We start from the raw sequence: 19432 nt of genomic DNA, 5'->3' as shown, positions 1-19432 counted from the left end.
ACATCTTTAAGTTTTCAAATTAATAGCTTGAAATTAAAAGGTTAAGTTTTTGTAATTAAGTAACCAGGCCTTTTAAGTATCTTGTCTTGAAATTTAAAAGTGTGCTCAGTCAATTAATACTTAAACAGAGAGTGACCCACAGGATGGATAAGATGTCTTCATTTCTGTCTGATTTTTCTGAATATGGTACAACAACCATCCCAGCTCACAACCAGGAATATTTGCCCAAGAGTCTTGTCAAAATATGCCTCCTATGTGCCCGTCGGAACATACGGAAAATGGAAGGTGGAAATGAGTTGCTATGTACAAGCTCTGTCACTTAAAAGAAAAAAAACAAAAACAAAAAAAAGGCTTTCAAAAGCCACCAGGTGACCGTAAGGTGAGCACTATCCCACTGCAGAACAGCAGTGCTGCCAGATGCACTGCAAGCACACAGCACATGTACTTCACTACCCCATCCTCAAAAATCCATAGACACGGAACAAAGCACCACAGCATCGGTGGAACTAAGTCTGTATTCTACAACAAGTTTTGGATCTAACTTCATACAGAACCATTAAAAACAATTTCATGAAACTAATGAAAAGAGCTTAAAATATCTGTTCATTTTAATTTTATTTTCAAAGAGCTTCAGTCACAAAAGTGATTTACAAGTCTATTTACAATTCTATTGTACAGTTATTCATGTATGCCTCTTGACAACAGGGTACCATTCTAGAGCAGCAATACATATTTTAAATACAAAGATGTAGTATCATTTCAGATTTAAAAATAAAAAGGAAGCTGAGCTTCTAGAGAGCGCTGTAATGATGAACCTTTCAATTTGTATTAGGCTTGAGGAATTAATGACAAACTGAGTAGTTTCTGCTTCACATAATTATCAAACAAGCTGCAGTTTGTTGAAAATAGCTTTAAAAACCTGAAGCTTTACTGTATAAAATCAACATATTCAATACACTAAAAATTGTCAAAAACCCACAGCTTTCCCCTAAACATACAAAAACATAAGTTTACAATTCAGAATTTCATGGGAGAAATCCTACAGAACTTTTGCTCTCTCGTTCTGTGATGACCAACATAAGCATTAAAAATTTGCAGCATAAAAAGGACTCCACATCTGCTTAGTATTATACTGTATACACATATACAGTACAGGGTTATTTACCCAATTTGGGATGACTGTTCAGCACAACCTTCATGAAGAAAGAAAAAATAAATATAATTAAAAATCCAACAACTTTTTAAAAGTGCAGCAGTAAGAGTTTCCAATTTAAAGTTCTGATGAATACGGTCAGTTCTGTGGGTGTTTTAGCCACTTCTACTCAGGCATTATTTGCAGCATTTTCTTTACAGTAGATTTAGTTCTATAGTACATGAGACTAAAGTTACTGCTAAGTAAATCTGAAGGGAAGAGAAAAAAAAAACCAAACCAACTTTAAAATAACCCTGAGGGATATACAATTTAATGGTCTTGCAATTTATTTCTAAAAAGTAACATTTATTATTTAGCAGTTTCTTTTCTGGGTAAACCAGTCCTTTAAGTATGTGCATAAATAATATTTAAAAATCAGTAATATTTACAAATCCTAATACATCAAAGTAAAATACGTACAGATTAAAGTCTGCATACACAAATAATTTAATAATAAATCAAACTCCTCAACGTAAGGCCAAAATATACAGCAGGAAGAAAATGTCTACCAAGTATCTAGTGGAGATCACTAAATCGGTCTGTTTGCCTGAATTGAGACTTCAAAGATGAACATTAGAAGAGATCTTTTTCGTTGAAAACTGAACTTCATCTTACTTCAAAGCAGAAATTGAACACACTAGTGCAGATCTAGTTTGCTGCATTTCTGAAAACCAGAAAAAATAAACTGCTCATAATGAGAATAATTATAGGTGGCCAAACTCAGCTCTTGGGCAGGAAGGCATAAATCCCAGTAACTGCCAAAGCTGCAAAAGCTTGTTTTGTGGCTGAACTTGCAACAATGAGAATGATTCTCAGAAAAGAGGTTTGCTTGTCTAAGCAAAGAGGTCAGAGCTCCAGTATGCAACTTCAAGAACATTTACTAACTCTGAACCCATTTCTTGAGGAAACTAGCTCCCATCTACAAAATATTCAAGTTTAAACAGACTCGCAACCCACTAGTTACTCAATCAAGTTGTCAAGAGACACTTGGCAATTTCAGTTTTAGTAGGAGTTCCCTAAAATGTTCTCCAAAGACAAGCTCACCTTAATAAGCTGCTTCCTCCTCGCTTTCTAGAGAGACCTACTAAGCCAGCATAAGATGGAAAGACCAGCTTCAGAAACCAAACAAGCCAGAAGAAATCAGCAGTTCAGACAAAGTATTAAGCAAAAACATATGAAAGACACAAATATTTACTTTCACTTCTCATGGAGCAACCAAGCTAAAATGGTCAATGAAATGGAAAGCAAAAGCTTATGCATTTAAGGATAAGTCACAGCTCCCAGGTCCAAGATGCATAGCTTCACAACAGTTTTCAACTAAAATATTATTTTCCTTTAAGTCTGAATACTACTTACGCAGATAAGAATTATTCTTCATGAATTATCCCATGCTACACAGATTTCATAAAATCAACACTGACAGAAATTGCCAACTGACTCAAGTTCATGATTCATAAATTTATCCAAGTCCACAACTGCAGACCCTTTAAAAGCTGCTTATGTTGTTCAATGTTTATGACCCTAAGAAGCCAGGATAATAAGACTTTTACATTGCTCTGTTGAATGAATGTTAAGAAAACCACTTCCCCCTTTCTCCTGCTCCACCTCCCAAAACCAAACTAACAAAACCAGGAAAAGAGCTGACAGCTGGACTGGAGGATAGTACACCATATGCATCCTACTTATGAGGAGCAAGTGCTAATAACTTCAGCCTCCAAGTTCCAGGGAAAAGTCTTCCAAACCATTTAGCACCACATTTAAATTCCCCATTGGCACAGAATGTTCATGACCATGAGGTGAGCAGTGGGTACACTGCTCATTCTACCTCACAGAACAGTACAATGGAATGAGGCCCAACCCGAAAAGTTCCCCCTGTTAAAACTGCTAGAATCGAATCATCCGCAGAAATATTTAAAAAAAAAAACAAAAAACCAACCAACCAAACAAAAAACCCCACCAAAACTAAACCACCTTTAAATTCCATTATCGGAATACACACAATTCAAACTAACCCCAGTTGGTCAGGGAGTTTGGGGCCCTCCTTCCATTACTACTCTAAAGGACCTGACTTCCTTCTCAAAGGACCTCTACAGAATCGTGGCTTCTCTGGATCCCAGACCCCCTCCCAAAGCTTGGAGATGGCTAAGCCAGCCCCCTGAGTCTGGTCAAGACAGACTGCTCAAGAGCCAGTATATTTATCATCTTCCCAAAGACACCAGATAATACCTTTTGAAAGTTTAGCAACCTGAAGATTGTTTGGAGATAAGTAATTTGTGGTTTGAAATTAAAAAATGTTTTACACTTTGCACATGAAGATGCTTGCCTCCACATCTTTGAGACCTAATTTTTAATTGTTTTGTGTTTTGACACCACCTAACGAAAACTATGTACTGCTGCCCCAAGTGTTCTAAGCAGCATTACTGGTGATACAAGCTCTTCTTTTTTTTTTTTTTTTTTTTTTTCCTATTCTTTTTTTCCTTTTTTTTTTTTCCTTTTTCTTTTTTTTTTTTTAAATAAATAAAATCCACATAAGCCTTATATTTCTGCAGCAAGACAGATTTTAACTCATCTATTTTCTGTTAATTTTGTTATTTTGTTTCATACAGCTACATATAGTGCTTACAACACTGGCAAACTTTTGAAATGCTTAGGTTCTTAACATGCACAAATCCCAAGCATGGGCATGTGAAAAATATTCTACCCTCCCACCCACCCTCATTTCCCTTCTTGCAGTAACTCTGGCCTTACTGCTTCAAGGTACAAAGAAAAACTATCCAAAGTTTTACAAATAAAACATGGTCCACAAAGGGATAATCCAACCCTTCTGATGGATAAAGGTCTGTGCAGAAATGCATAGCTGAATGTAATAAAACATGAGATAGAAGATGTTAAGATTCTCCAGCCTTCCTTCTCCAAAAACTTTATAGAGTCTAGCCAAATGCCTCCTCCTCTGAAGGCCACCTAAGCCCTTCCTTGGAGTCTGACAGAAAAGAAGCTAAGAACCCACTTGAAAGCAATGTGCTTTCATCTTAAGGACAGAGCATATTGATTCTATAGCATTCCCAATTCCTGCTATGGCACACCAAAGAATTACAACTTCAAAGCCACACTTTACACCTGGAAACACTCCTTACTAGTAGGGACAAACTTAAAGGTACACACACCAAAACTTTAGAACCGTTCAGAGGCACAAAGCTTTTCAACAGTGAATACCAAAAAGAAAGCAAGCATGACAAGGCTATTATGTTCCTCTAGCACTACCGTGAAACCATGACATTATAGGGTGTACGTGAACATGTGCCCAGGTAAGCATGTTAGAACAGTGATTATGATACTCCAGGTAAATAAAGTGAACCTGTTTTAACTGCCCTGCAGTTCAGGAATAATAAATTTGAAAGAAGGTGGAAGAAAATACAGTCATTTTTGTTCTGCCTTAGGTAACCTACATTTTTAAAATGTATAGCTGCAAGATGTCTGCCTCTGAACTTTATATTCAGTAAGACAAAACAGTTGGAAACATCTGCATTAGAATTTGACATGTGGTATACTGCGATTTCAAAGAAAGCCTTAAAATTACATTCCTCTGAATATTACTAAAGAGACATGCCACCAAGATCCACTGCTACGTTACAGTGATGATTTGATATGAACCATTTCCTTGGGATGGTACTTTTGCTTCTGTTGTTGTTCTGGGTTTTGGTGGCCATTCTGGATCAACCAGCAGTTCCTGAGCTAGGTGCATATACTTGGCTTTTGGTGTCTTCTCTCTATAACCAAACAGGGAAGAAAGGAAACAGACTCCACATCGATCCACAGCCTCCTGCAGGAGGGAAAAAATTTGAAAAAGGGATTACAAGAAAAAAAAAAAGTAAAATGTTAACAATTCAATAACTCAGTAGAAGAAAAACTACTATTTTAGTTTCTAATTTACTATTTCATTGTCATATTGGACCTAGAAAGTAGAGTACAGAAGCTCTTCTGTTTTGTAATCTCTTCTACACTATGGTAGCAATAACAACTAAAAAACATTCAGAAAAAACAAGTATTCAGCATTATCAGAACATCTAAGTGCTGCTGCTACTGAAGATTATAAAATTGGTCTAGAAAAAGCAATCAAATTCCCAGAGCATCTAAACACTATTTAAGCAATGGATTGTTTAACCGGAGGCAGCCAGCCAGCCACAAGTGGAAGAATTTAACTTGCTGATACTGTGAATTTAGGTCCCACAGGTATTAATAGGTATTAAACCAGACGTAAATCATTGAATTTAATCTTCCTTCCCATTTTTCCTCTCTCAGTTGTAAGTGCATGTGACTTAACTAGCTGCAGAAAAGTAACACTCTTCCTTATTCTTAAGACTAGATTCCCTTTCATGTCTCAGACACTATCTGTACTCAGCCAGGCTGACATTTTAATGGGGACATATTCCATGTTTTATTCATGCCCTGAATTTCTGTCAGTAGGTGAGCTGAACCGAACATGAACCTTAAATACAACTTCCACTCGTCAGTGAACACAAAGAATTTCTTCTGTAACAGCCTCAAAGGACAAACATAAATCTGAAGTTAATACATTTAATAAAATTTAGTGCTGAGAAACACACCATCATAATTCTAATAAGAACAAATTTGCAAACAACTAGAAGTAGTAAACAAACATGCTTAAAAAAGAAAAAGCTAGTTTTTACAGAACGCACATGGATTTCCTTCAGGTATTAATGACAGAGGGGCAGACCAGACCAAGATTCATGGTCACCTGAAAAGCAGAGGCTAAATCCTTAGGTCTCCTAAACCCTCCGAAGCAAGTAATCATGCATTTTGGTTGCCATTTTGCTTCATTGCACTTGCAGTACATGTTCTAAGTTACTGCTCTCATAGACATTGCTCTAAAATTCTAAACCAAACTAACTTAATACAGAACTGGATTAGACCCAGCATCAGCAATTCTGCTTCCAAGCAAATCAAGACACTCCCAGTTCTAGAATGCTAACGAGAGACAATATAAAAAAAATTTGCTAATGTGCAAACTGAAGATAAAGTGAGAAGTCTTAAAAGCAATCCTCTGGATTTGCTTCACAGTTCTTGTCTAAATTCTTTAACTGTTAACAAAGAGGAAAATACAAATCCAAAAGCCTTTCCTTTTAACATTGAAATTACAGAAATCTAATTTAAACAGTCTTAAGCTTAACATAAGGCAGCAGAAACTCATTGTAACGGAAACTGTTTGTAAAAAATACAAAACTGAATCAGTCTGCATGCACTCAAATGATTACAGCAAAATACTATTATTCTCCAACCTGAGGTGGCTGGGGCATGGTGAGGCGATAGTCTCCTTGTTTGTCTCGACTGAACACAACCTTCCAAAGGATCATATCAAGGAGGACATTCTGTGAGACATTGTAGTAAGTGGAAGAATTAAAGAAACTAATGATCATTTGTTGTTAGTGTGGATTTTACAAATAAAACCTGAAACAGTGCATTAAGCATAACTAATTCAGAGTCAGGTAAAATGGAGTTTGTGTCACTTGTCAGTACTTCAGTGATAAACATTTTCATTCTTAAAGTACTTACATGAGATTTTAGAACATGAACGGGTACTTTAAATTGATAGCATCAGTGGCCAAAACTGCATCCATTGATGCAGGTAGCAAATACACATTAAGACTGTGTTTCAATACTCTTAAGCCCTTTTAAGCCAAGTAGACCTGAGCCCTTAGTTTCCCCTCTAACCATCCTAAATGTTACAGTGCACTTCATCCAGGAGCTATGCTTTTTTCACAGTTTGTTTTAACCCAGTGACATTCCCAGAAAAACTTCAAGAAGAATGGCAAAACTGAGCCACCAGCAGGAAGCTTGTAGGAATTCTGTAGGAGCCATTACAGATTTTGGAAAAGAGGCCAGAAATTGATCAGCATGTACATGCAGATGTTCTCAGATGGCTGTGTGGACAGGCTTGAGAGCCCTGAACAGATACAGCAGCACAGGTAGGAACCTATATCTCCCATGGGCTTGCCTACAACTCTGATCTTTGGACAGATTCCACTTCTAACATCTTACTAGCCTCTGCCATAAAAAAAGGGAAGCTGATTAGACAGAATTTAGAATAGATTTTATAATGCCTATGATTTTATAATATATGAGAACTTTGAAGTGCTTTTATAAGGCATTTGCCAACAGACCTTAAACTTGTTAGATGTTAGTGTTTTAAGTATGTCTGTATCAGGCACTGGGGTAAGAAAGAACATCTGCTGGGATCTGCCTTTGTTGTGCTGAATTTTCTGCCATCTGACAGAAAGGATATGCATGCTTTGTGGACCTAGTCTGGCACCCACATGGAAGGAGCATAAGCTTTACAGAGCATTTCACACAACACATTTAGGACAACCACAGTCAGAGATAATTCCTGTTGTAGAAGTAATCAAGGAACAACATATGAGTGTAACGTGACAGAAGTGTGCAACCAACAAGAGTGACAAGACAGATTCAGCCCCTCATAATTGTCTCATAATTCCAAGACACTTAAAAAGGCAATTACTGAGGGAATTAGTCTCTGCAGATCAAAATATAGGTGAAATACCTATGGAGTATTTTGTTAAAAGAAATAAGGACATGCCACTAGTATCTCTTCTGAGATACTCAGAAGGCAACCTATGGCACTCACTAATGGTGTAGTGAGAAGTGTAAGTGAGCAGAAAATCCAGCGAAGGAAGGACAAGGAATGAAGGGCAAGGAGCTGTCCTGGAAGTGAAGGATTGAAACCGCCTGCAACGTCTACAAAACACATTGGACCCAAAATGTTGCACGACATGAAAAGCTTCAGGGAACCTACAGTATTACTGCTGGTTTTGGACAAATATAGTTTAAAATGTGGAAAAAAAGCAGGGTGAAGTTATGGAAGGTGAAGAGTGTATTGTAAAACAAGGTTTGGGATTCAAGGATCACTTGACAAAGCTTCTGCTAATCACCTGCTGTACAGTAAGACAACTTACATCTAAACAAAGAATTTCATGAATATGAATGTGGAAGAAATAGGTTTTAAGTCCTAAACAGAATGGTCCTAAGAATGTCCTAAACAATTAAAGAAAATTAAGCTATAGAATTACTTCTTTTCCATTCCTCATGTATAAGCAACAAGATACACAGGAAAACTTGGCTAAAAGGAATGTGATAAAACATCCTACCAGTTTTAGTAATGACAATTAAATTACTTAAGTGTTGAAAGATGCCAACTTGAGCCTGCACTGCAAAATGGGGGGTGGGATTTGAAATACTGGGTGAATGAAAATGCTCTCCAGTACTTACATTGCTTAGCTTATGTTTGCTCAAAACTTGGAAGTTTACAGGTTGGTATGGCAACCTTCAAGGCCCAGGAGTGGAACCTTACAAACTTTTAAGCCTGAGGAGAAGCATTTGTCCTTGAAGGACATGTGTAGATACATGGTCTGACACACTGTATGACGTTCTGCTAGCGCCCTTACACATCCAGAACAGAACATGTTCTGCAGGACAAAGCAATTTTTCAGTAGAGAGTAAATTGACTTTTCTCAGTAATGTTAGAACTGGACAGAAAATTGTAACCACCACCTATTTTTACTCCTTGTATGAACAGAAAGCTCAATTTGAAAAAATAGTCCTAGTGCTTCAAAAAAAGCTATTTCCCGGAGAGGATAATAAAGCCATCAAAACTGACTAGAAAAGGTAGATGGATTTTCTCCTTCCTATCCTAGAGCAGGAGTGGGGGTCAGCAAGGAGAGGATTGTTACAAGCTGGGCCTAGACCACAACACTATCTAGAAGGTTTGGTTTTAGATTTTTCAGAAGACAAAATAGCCACAATTCTGCAGCTTCAGATTGTTTTGTTTCAGTAGCAAAGACAGCTATACACAGAAAATGTAACTTTCAGCAAGTAGGAAAGAAGGCAAAAAAAGAAAACTACTAAGAGTTTAGTAGCATACACACACAAAAAAGAAAATAACTAAAGGCCATAGAGGAAAACATCAGAAGGGGGATTAGAGCAAATACAAGAGAGAAGAGAAAGAGAGTTCTTTGAGAAGAGTTTGATACCATCTAAACCACCTGAAAATGCCTTGGTTGGACATGGTGATCTTAGAGGTCTTTTCCAACCATGACAATTCTTGTTTCTCTGTGTGATTTTGAGAGGAGAAGACTCTGGGGGGAACTTATAGCAGCCTTCCAGTACCTGAAGGGGCCACTGATTCTTGGAAACCACATGGGGTACCTGGATGAAAGGTAGGGCATGTTTCTGCCCACATTAATTTTGGAATTACAGCAGAAGAGGACAATAATCAAGAGTGAATGACTCTGAACAAGCTCAGGGCACCAAAAAAACATCTCTGCATGAACATCTCTACTTCGGGACTTGGATCAGATTAGATGAACAAGTTACACAGACCTGCATTATTCTGAACAATAAGCTACATGCATGATCCAATTAAAGATGAAGATGGACTCCCATAAGGGTTTTATATCGTTCTTTACCATGCTATGTTATTCTGAACTGAATTAACACAGCAAATAAATATGGAGAGTATTGTCCTATGAAATAGTTGAAATAATCCATGTCTTTCAACCTCCCCTCATCTTTTTAGTCAATAAAAAAGATTAAAGAATTAAGCTTTCAACACATAAAACCATGAGACCTTAAAAAAGCAGCCTACAACAACATCTTTAGGAATACAAATTTAACAAAAAAACAGTGGCCACTTACTCCGATACGCTGTGAAGAGAAAACGTAGTAAAAGACAAATATGAACCCCCAAAACCCTACACTTAATAGACAAGCATTTTTTCCATTTGAATTTCTTACCTCCATCAGCACAGATACAATTGCATTGAGAACAACAATGATGAGAATTCTCAGGCGCCACTCATAGGGCACGCACACGAGCTGCGAGGAAAAGTTGTCAGAGGTTAGCAACACACACAAGTAAATGCAGATTCAAAACAGGTTCATGGTTGTAATTTCTCCCTCTCCCCAAGATTTGAAGCTCTAAAGGTATGAAGCTTGCCCAAAAGTCAAGTCAAACAGTTATGACAGAAAATAAAGATGCCTATGTTGAGTCTTACCTCAAGAAATGTGTCAATAGACTCAACAGGATGCAACATGATGAAAAATATGAAGACATAAAGAATTATCACAGATGTAACAAAAAGAACTGTAAAAGAAGAAAAAAATATATTATTTGGATCAACTCACAATCAGAGTTTCAGACTGTTTTTCACATATCATGGGTTCATTAGTCCCTGGAAATAACCTCTTTTCTCCCTCTAAATCCTTTCCAGGTGGATTTCGGTAACAGAAGTTTTACGGATAGCCATACAGAAACAGGAGGACAGACTCAATTTCTCATTCACTTGTGAAGCTGTAATGTATGTACACATACACTTCTACAAACCATGCAACTATTAACACATTTCTCCATACAGTGTAAGACTTCCCTACTGCTATCTTTTATTAGAGACTAACTGTACTACATTCTCCTAGCAACACTATTACTACTAAAGTGGAACAACAGAACTGTAACCAAGTTGTGGTTAAATATGTGCATGGTCACTCGGGAATTTTACTTGGAACTGTATTTAGTAAGAAAAGACTTACAATTTTTGTAGCACGGTTGCCTAAAGGGCTTTCCTTTAGAAAAGACAATTGCCACTATGAGGTACTGAAAGCTGGATATAAAAAACAAAGTTGTGTTTTCATAATTTTTAATGTAATGTTCATCATGAAGTGTCTCGTTCCCATGGTGTGCAGAGCTGGTGTTTGTATCATCCAATACATTACACGCACTACAACACAAGAAAACATTTAATACTAAGTTAAAGTGTAAACAAGGCCTACTTATTAACAAAAGCAATAACAGAACAAATTGCTACAGCAGTATAAAAAAAAAGCTTAGCCTTGGAAACCTCTTAAGGATAGTAAGAAATAACTCAAACCTTCAAAGAGCAGCTAGCAATTTTTGTGAATTCTGAGCTTCAAGTTCTTTTATGACTCCATCTTACAACCTCACTACATGAACTGTTTAGTAACAATCAGTGTAGAAACACTTTGAAGAAAAGTAAGAAAGTACTGCAAAAAGTTACACTTTTTCAGTTTCAGAATTATGAATTTGATTTACTGGACCCTAATAGGAAAACAAACTTTAGAAGAGTTAAAATAGGGCCGAACCATTAATTATAAATTTCCACCTCCACCATTGCAAAGCTGGGGAGTCTTCAGATGACCCTACAGTCTGGCTTTGATACAGTTTTTCATTTCAGCCACTGGGTAACTCCTATGTAACCGTATGCTTTGCACAAAGAAATTCCGACTAACAAGCTGCCACAGAAGCTTTATTTACAAAGTCTCCAAAGGGCTCAATACAGAAGAGAGCAGTTCCTGACTACAGCCTTCCAACCTTTACTGCACCCTGCATGGAGGCACTTACTCAGATTCTGTTGTCCAAGGCTCATACCAGGACTGCTGTTTGACCCAAAAAAACCCAAAGGTTTGGAAAGCAAGGCAGATGATGATCTGAGACAAAACGGAACATAGAAGTGGACCTGAGATAAGACCTGATGGAGGCCTTCGAGCAACAAGCTCCTTCCAAGCAGGGTTCAGACTCACTGGAAAGAGAAAGAAAAATAAATTAGATTATTACATCATGGTTTTCAAGAACTACCCTGTTCACATTCTGTGGACTGAGAATGGTTTGCTCATTACATCACTTTAAAATTTAGTCCAGATCTGCAAGTCTGAAACCACCTTGCAAAGTTTGTATCATAGAATAACACCACAGTGCCTTCTACAGGCTGGTTACCCCCTAAAGCAGAGGGCAGCAGGGAACAAAAATAGAAGCCATGTGACTTAAAGAATTAGGAGTGTCTGGCCAAATTCCCTTTGTCTGGCACAAGTACATACAGATCCTCTCCTCAGATTTGGTCTGCCAGAGTCTCAAGGAATCAGATTCTATTAAACTTAAAAATTGAATTCTATTGGAACAACCCCTGTTTTGATTCCAAAATTAGTTTCTTCATATCAATAAACATTTATTACTTCCTGTACTATGTGAAGAACTGCTTTGGTAAAATCACTCTCAAGCCTGCTTTTTAAAAAAGGACATTTCACAAATTTCAGATTAATCTAACACAGTGGTTTGGGTTTTCTAATGCATATAGTAGTCAGAACATCTTAACTGGATGACACCATGTTTAGGCCAAATGGCATGTAATCAGAAATAAAAGAAAATGTTATCAAGAAAAACCTGTTTCACAGAAGCCATCAATAGTAACTCAGTAAAATACTTACTGGTGAAGACAACCACCAAAATGATTGCCAAATCAATGAAGAGAAATTGGAAATCTCCCAAATTGCTCAGGATCTAGACAGAAATCACAACTGAAACATTGCTCATTTCTTCACACCAAGAAACATCTTACAGTGTCACTCCTACAGAATTAATTCTTTACATTTCATTCTATAAGCAAGACAGTCTCTTGTCAAACAGGCTTAATTTATCTGAAGGAGTCCTGAGTACTCGACAATTCACATACTTAATTCTTTAAGTATCAAAGTTGAAGCAATTCAGTTCCAAGATGCATACACAATTTGCAATTGAAATTGTACTAGAACTTACGTTACTGAATCTTACAAATCAATAAAATAATAGCTTAGGCTCACAGTTCTCTAACCAACTTACTCTGCAGTCTTATAGTTGTCAAATTTCCACTTGAAAGATCCTTTAATAATCTGCATGTTTAGCTTACTCATAATATAAATTAAAATGCAGAACTTCTACCACATACCATATTGTGAATTCAACCATATTGACAGGAAATACTTTGCTTTTTCCTCCTCCTAACTCAATACTTGAAAGCTGCTGTATTTCATAAATACAGTGCTGTGCTATTACATAAAAGTAACGCATTGCCCATAAATAAAGTTAGGCTATTTTTAAATTATGCCAGTTTTTAAATAATGGAAAACTGTATTCCTGTTTTGCTCATTTGGACTTCCCACTGTAGAGACTTTTCATTCACAGTTATTTGTTATTGCCTTTTTTTAAATAGCTACTGCCATGGTTTTCCTACAGCCAATATTCTAAAAAAAGCAGAAAATACTAAGAAAACTGTTAGTCCAAAGACAGTGTTTTAAACGTGGGTGTTGTGTACTCAAAGATACTTGCAACAGTTTATACTACATCATCAATTTTCAAATCTCTGAATTACATTGACAATGCTTAAATACTTACAGAATATAGCAGAGTAACACTGATGTACTGGATAATGCTGTATAATGCCATGAATTTAAATACACAGAAGGAAGTTATTAAAGCAGCACGGCCTTCCCTGTCAAAGCAAATGCAATCATGTAACCAGAAAGCTTTCTGTGCAAGCAGGTCATTTCTTCTTAGCAAAATGTTAGGTGCAATTAAACACATAAGCAAACATTTTGAGGGAAATTAGGATGAGGACATACAGAGAAAAAGGGGTCAGAATGGTACACTTTCAAGTGCATCAAAGTTGTGAGCACGCCTTCTCAAGTGAGCCACCACCGTATTTCAGTGTTCTTTAGGCTTTATGTGGTTTTCCAGCAGAGGTTTTAAATTGAAGGTCTGCTTGCAAAAGCAAGTTCAATACATGGATTGAATGAACATAGATAGCCAGAGTTCCTGACTTCAGAAACGTTTCTGATTACACATTACTTCATTAGTTCCACACAGACTTAACTAGATTCTTTTCTGGCTGACCTTTAAGTAGGATTACTAATTAAATTACAATTACAGAATCAAAAATTGGTCAAACCCTATTTAGGAAATTTGCTTTCTATAGTGCTGAGCAGTTACCTGAAGAACTTTACTGTGTGCAATTACACACAGGCTTCATGGAAACTACCAAAGTCACCAAGACATCAAATTAAATACTAACACAGGAGCTTGCTCCTGCTCTAAAAAAACTTTATCTGGACCATAGAGTTTATAACAAAACACTAAATGATGCTGTGGCAAGTCTTTGCTCAGAGTATTCCAGTAAAGAAAAGAACTACTGAAACTGCATGGCTTATTCTCTAATTCAAACTGGGCTCCTAAAGTATCAAACATATACAGGGTATGCAAAATGAGTTATGCAGATGTATTTCATGTTCAGAGTACATGGCATTACCTGATCAGCTTTGGTACGCAGGAAATACTGGGTGTCCTGGAAGTGAATGGTGATGCCACAGAAGCCTCAAGTTCAGACAAAGAAATACCACCATGTGCCCTCTTCAGCGCCTGCCAGTTAACATTGAAACCCAGAGTATTTTACAATGTGCTTTCAGCTATAGAATTTAACTGAACATATCTGTATGGAAATAAAAATACTTACGCCACAGTCATTTGCTCCATCTCCACACATGCCCACATAGTAACTATAAAAAAAAAACAGATGTCAACATTCTGGACCTTTCCCTAATCATAGTCCATTTAGCTTATTATTCCATTAAACACTGCTACATTATTTGACTTAAGTGGGGTTTGCATAATAATAAATGACCATTATGCAAAAATTACTGAAGTTACTGTTCCCCTTATACATATAAAGAAGTAGACAGAGAAGTAACATGACTGAGCCAGATCAGTCAAACCCACAATGTTTATTAGTCCTCTATCATTCCAAGCTCGTTTAGATCATCTGTGCTCCAGGCAGAGATTTATGTAGTATTTGGTACAGCTGACACCAAAAGACAGGACAGTGACCACGTGTGACCTTAAGCCATCCCATTAATACTTCTTTAAAACACAGAAGACATTTGAAGGATTTTTTAATTAACCCATGCAACCAGTTTTATATAATATGCTAGTCAGTTTAGGGTTAGGGTTAGGTTATAACTTCATGAAAAGCCGGATGCTTTTCTAACTAGCCAGCAGATGGCCTTTTGCATCTAGCAAAGCAGCTGGCAGCATACATTAATTTTTTCTTCTATAACAACACTGTGTGAACCCTCCCATTTTCTGTGCTTAAGCAAATACTTACTCTACATTTTGTAAAGCTTCTACTAGCTGAGTTTTCTGATCCGGCGCCATGCGAGCAAACACAGTGCCATGTAACACAAGCTGGAAGACAAAAGATTTCTTAGTGCAGGGTAATGCCTTTCTATCATCAAAGGTGCCTGAACTTCAGAAAAATGCCCACCTTGGGTACCAGATCCTGAAAGTGCTCCAAAATCACTGCAAATGACTTCCCATTCATTGCAAAATGGTATTTGGTCATCTGGAGATCCTCAAGGCTTTCATGGACCAATTTAACTGGAATATCCTATCAAAAGTAGGTTAACACTCAAGCTGTAGGGTATTTACAAAGATGCCAGTACTTTAAAGCTACTACTCAGAGGGGCATCCCAAGAAATTTCACATTAAAGAAATTTTCCAAGCACGTTACTAGACAAGAAAACCTCACACAATGAAAACACGTGTTTAGTAATAAGAAAATGTGGTTTAATGTTTTAATAGGAAGCAGCTAGAGCAGTCCTAAGAGACTGAAATATGGGAAAAAAACATGTCTCCTGTACAACTAAGATGCCAAATGACATAGCATAGTTGAAAAACTGTTTTATTCTCTGGTATCTTAAGAACTATAGCTACTACATCAATTTTGAATTACATACTCAAGAGCAGATTTGCTACTTCACAGAATAAGAGGAGACACAACAGTCAAAATTAACTGCTTGCACTCTGAGAGCATAATAATGCTTGTAATACCTCTGAGTTTATGGCTGGTGATGAACTAGTGCATTTTGCGAGGGTATCTGCATAATGCCAGTTGATTCTGGCAGCCTGCCCATCCTTTGGAGGTAGTGCTTCAGCAATAATGACCTTATCCTGAGGTAGAATCATTCCACAGTCTCTGGCCACTGAGATAGCAGTTAACATATTATCCCCTGTTAAACAAGTGCATTTATAAAGTTTGGTTAGAAAAAGATCAACAGAATATGCTACTATTCCACGTAAGAGAAAAGCTAACAAAGGCAGTTTTCAACACTGAGGAAGGCAGCTTAATATGTCAGTGACAAACTTAGGGCAAACCAAACCTACATGCAAAATTCATAGCTTACCCTGTTAAAAACCTCCCCTGCACTAGCATCACTAGAAATTTCACATGGTTCTTTCAGCCATAAAGCACTCTCACTGACCAAATCTTAGCATATATTGAAAGTCAGGTAGAAAACATGCAGCCATTTTTTAAACACTGTAACAGAACATGGAAACCCTAAGTTGTATTGCTAGCCTATCAAAACACTATTTCAAAGCTGCAATACATGTGATCTAAAAAGCAAATATTGCAAGGAAAACAATGAACAGATACCGAGCCTGTTTACAGGAATGTAACAAGTCATTCTTAAAAAAAATATAAAAACCAATAAAAAGTGACTTATCACAAACTAAATCAAAATGATAGGGACACTCAGGAGGTCATCTAGTCCAACCTTCTGCTCAAAGCAGGGTAGTGGTAAGATTAAACCAGGATTTTCATCTAGCCTGGTGATCTGGAAGACCTCTAAGGTTCTCAATCCTTCAACTTAGTATAAAGTAAATTGTGCATGGAGCAAGGAGAAGAAGATACAACACAGAATTAATCCCCATATGGGTTCCTAATCTCTAATTTACCAAAGCAACTTTCACCCAAAAATAAAGTGGTATCTGAATAGTGTCACTGTAATTTCTAAACTTCCCTCTTCCTATTAATACAATGAAATACCAGCCTATTGTCAGGAAAAATTGACTTCATACACAATAACTACAATTATAAGACCAAAAATAGATTTATTTTTATCTTTTGAGTATGAATGTTTACACGCTAACCTGTAACCATGACAGTGCGAATGTTGGCTTTATGCAAATCTTCAAGTACAGCAGGGGTTTCTTGCTTTAGCTTGTTTTGCATTATAATTAATCCCATAAAATCCATGTTGCTTTCAATAGCATCTCTATAGAAAAAAGGCAAGCAAGAGAATATTTGAAGAATTACAGTTACTAGATGTCACTTTCTGTTTATTAATGCATATTGCTTATTTTAAAGCTTGAAAAGTGAAGAATTTGCTTTGAAAGAAGTGACTGGAATACATAATTATTCACAATATTTGACATTTATTTCCCTTGTTTTAGTTGGAAGCCACTATGAGAAAATGCATAATTTTCAGTTTCTTCCATGAAAACTGTAAGAATTTACATTCTCACAAAGAAAGGCTAGAAAAAAAGCTCTATAGCTAACTGCATTAACAGCCAAATTTTAAGATTTGTTTAGAATTAACAGCTCCAATTTCCAAACTAGTGGAACCTTAGTATATAAGCTACCAAATTATCTAACAAGGCTAGTAAGACTTAAAAACATTAGCTAACTGAGAAAAGTAACTAATTTGGTTTACATGAAAGTCAGGGTATTTAGAGGTCTTGGGTATTTTGCTGCTACTGTAGATTTTCACACCTGAAATTGGAAAACAATTTCTCCACTTTGTACCATTTTGCAAAAAGGTTATCTTGTACACGGAACTGATAATAAAAACAACAGTCAAAGCTGGCATTTTCATAGCAATGTTTCACTTTCAAACACTATGGAAAAAATTGTATTATCCACAACACCGGGGCCAGCTGAAAAGTAATTAACAGAAAATACTACTCTTTGAAGGAAGAAACCTTTCTACTTTCTAAAACTTTCTGACAGCTTTGCAGTGAGAAAATGGATATGCCTTTATCTTTAATAGCTAAGGTGATCTAAGTATGTGCAGATAACAAAGAATTTGGGCGAGCGTTTTCTGCTACATTAGCATAAATTAAACACCATGAAAATATTATGAGAGTTTATTTCAAACTTAAAGAAATTTATCAGAATTCAAGCTATTGCAGAAAAACATCCTTAAATATGAAAGTATCGTCTACAGTACAAATAAAGAATGCACAGAACTACATACGTCAAGACAGAAGAAAGTTAAAGAAAAGTAGTAATTGATTTAAACAGAAATAAACATTACATAATTCAAAGTATGCAGCTTTTACAGCCTGTTGCTTATTAAAAAAGTGAAGTCACTCTTACCTATTAATAGTCTGGACTTTGTGCCATGTAAGCTTAGACTCCAGTTTTCTGTGAGCAAGAGCAATAACTCGGAAGCCCTGCTTGGTGTATTCTTCCAGGACACGCTCAAAGTCAACAGGAACTTGAAAAAGGTCAAGTTCAGAGTTATTAAAATTATTCATATTACAGCTGAGGTACACAAAAAATAGTTTGTTCCTTTACCTGTTTCCTGCTTACACAAGCTGGCTATCACTTCAGGTGCACCTTTCATGTAAGCATCCATTCTCTTCTCCCCTAGAACTCTCGCTATTACACACATACGCTGCAGGACTGAAGAAAAGGGAAACTGACGCACAATTCCAATCTCGTAACCAGTCTGTGTCGGGAAGGAAGGAAGGAAGAAAAGGGTTACATCCTCACACATTCTGAAAAAGAGCTACATGCTGAATTGAAAAAGCCTACTTACCGAAAGCTCAAACAATTCCTGAAAAAGAAAAATAAATAAATTTAGTGGAAATATTAGTTTTGAAGTATTTTCTCAGCTACAAATCATTTCAACATAAATCGTAAATGAAATCTACACAGCATTCTCAATATAAAATTGTACTATATTTGTAATGCTTTTCATAAAAGCTAGAATGAATATACTCCACCTGTTCAGTAAGTGAGACATGGTAGAAACTTGAGAGCTTGATTTCCTGACTGTAATTTGGAAGACCACAGTCCAACCTATGCCCATTTTGCCTGTGTAAACGATTTAACTACTACAGTATTTCAGAATGAGGTCATGAATAAGTATGTCCTCAAAAATATCATGCAAAAAGTTTCAAGAATATTCATGTGTCAACTGCCACACTGTAATTACAGCTGTGAATATATACCAAGCTGTGAACAACAGAGATCTATGTCCACTGTAGACTAAGACTCATATAGAGGAACCAATCTCCTATACCCTCCTGCTACCCTGGCTGAGTGATCCATCTGGGTATAAAGTCACACACTTAAGTTTCCACTCCCGTTTAAAAATTACTTCAAAATGCAGAGAGAATAAAATGTTAAAGCTTCCAAGTACATCTATTTTTAAACTCAGCACTTAATTAAAAATTACATCTCTAAGGTAAAACGGTGACAAGAATTCCGTACCATGCAGCGACATTAACAAAACATTGTCGTAACTAAAACTGCAAGGTCAGCA

The 19432-nt window shown here is 36.7% G+C and overlaps 1 protein-coding gene across 5 annotated transcripts in view; it reads right to left on the bottom strand.

The window, feature by feature from the left end:
- Positions 1–598: 598 nt before the first annotated feature.
- The window catches only part of ATP13A3 (ATPase 13A3), a 57904-nt gene continuing 39070 nt past the window's right edge, over positions 599–19432 (bottom strand). For 4 of the 5 annotated variants that reach the window (XM_071752237.1, XM_071752233.1, XM_071752235.1 and 1 more), the window contains 17 exons: positions 18704–18721; positions 18460–18613; positions 18259–18379; positions 17031–17155; positions 15930–16108; positions 15364–15486; positions 15205–15284; positions 14557–14599; positions 14353–14462; positions 13443–13539; positions 12500–12572; positions 11640–11817; positions 10811–10998; positions 10279–10367; positions 10019–10099; positions 6490–6579; positions 599–5012 (listed from right to left, as the gene is read on the bottom strand). In XM_071752237.1, coding sequence (XP_071608338.1) covers positions 4815–5012; positions 6490–6579; positions 10019–10099; positions 10279–10367; positions 10811–10998; positions 11640–11817; positions 12500–12572; positions 13443–13539; positions 14353–14462; positions 14557–14599; positions 15205–15284; positions 15364–15486; positions 15930–16108; positions 17031–17155; positions 18259–18379; positions 18460–18613; positions 18704–18721 — 1947 coding nt within the window. In that variant the 3' untranslated portion in view covers positions 599–4814. The remainder of the gene's footprint in view (positions 5013–6489; positions 6580–10018; positions 10100–10278; positions 10368–10810; positions 10999–11639; positions 11818–12499; positions 12573–13442; positions 13540–14352; positions 14463–14556; positions 14600–15204; positions 15285–15363; positions 15487–15929; positions 16109–17030; positions 17156–18258; positions 18380–18459; positions 18614–18703; positions 18722–19432) is intronic. The other variant, XM_071752236.1, reaches the window with a different exon arrangement.

The sequence above is a fragment of the Heliangelus exortis genome, chromosome 9 (genome assembly GCF_036169615.1).
Source record: "Heliangelus exortis chromosome 9, bHelExo1.hap1, whole genome shotgun sequence".
Taxonomy (NCBI): Eukaryota; Metazoa; Chordata; class Aves; order Apodiformes; family Trochilidae; genus Heliangelus; species Heliangelus exortis.
This window is presented reverse-complemented; position numbering and strand designations above follow the sequence as displayed.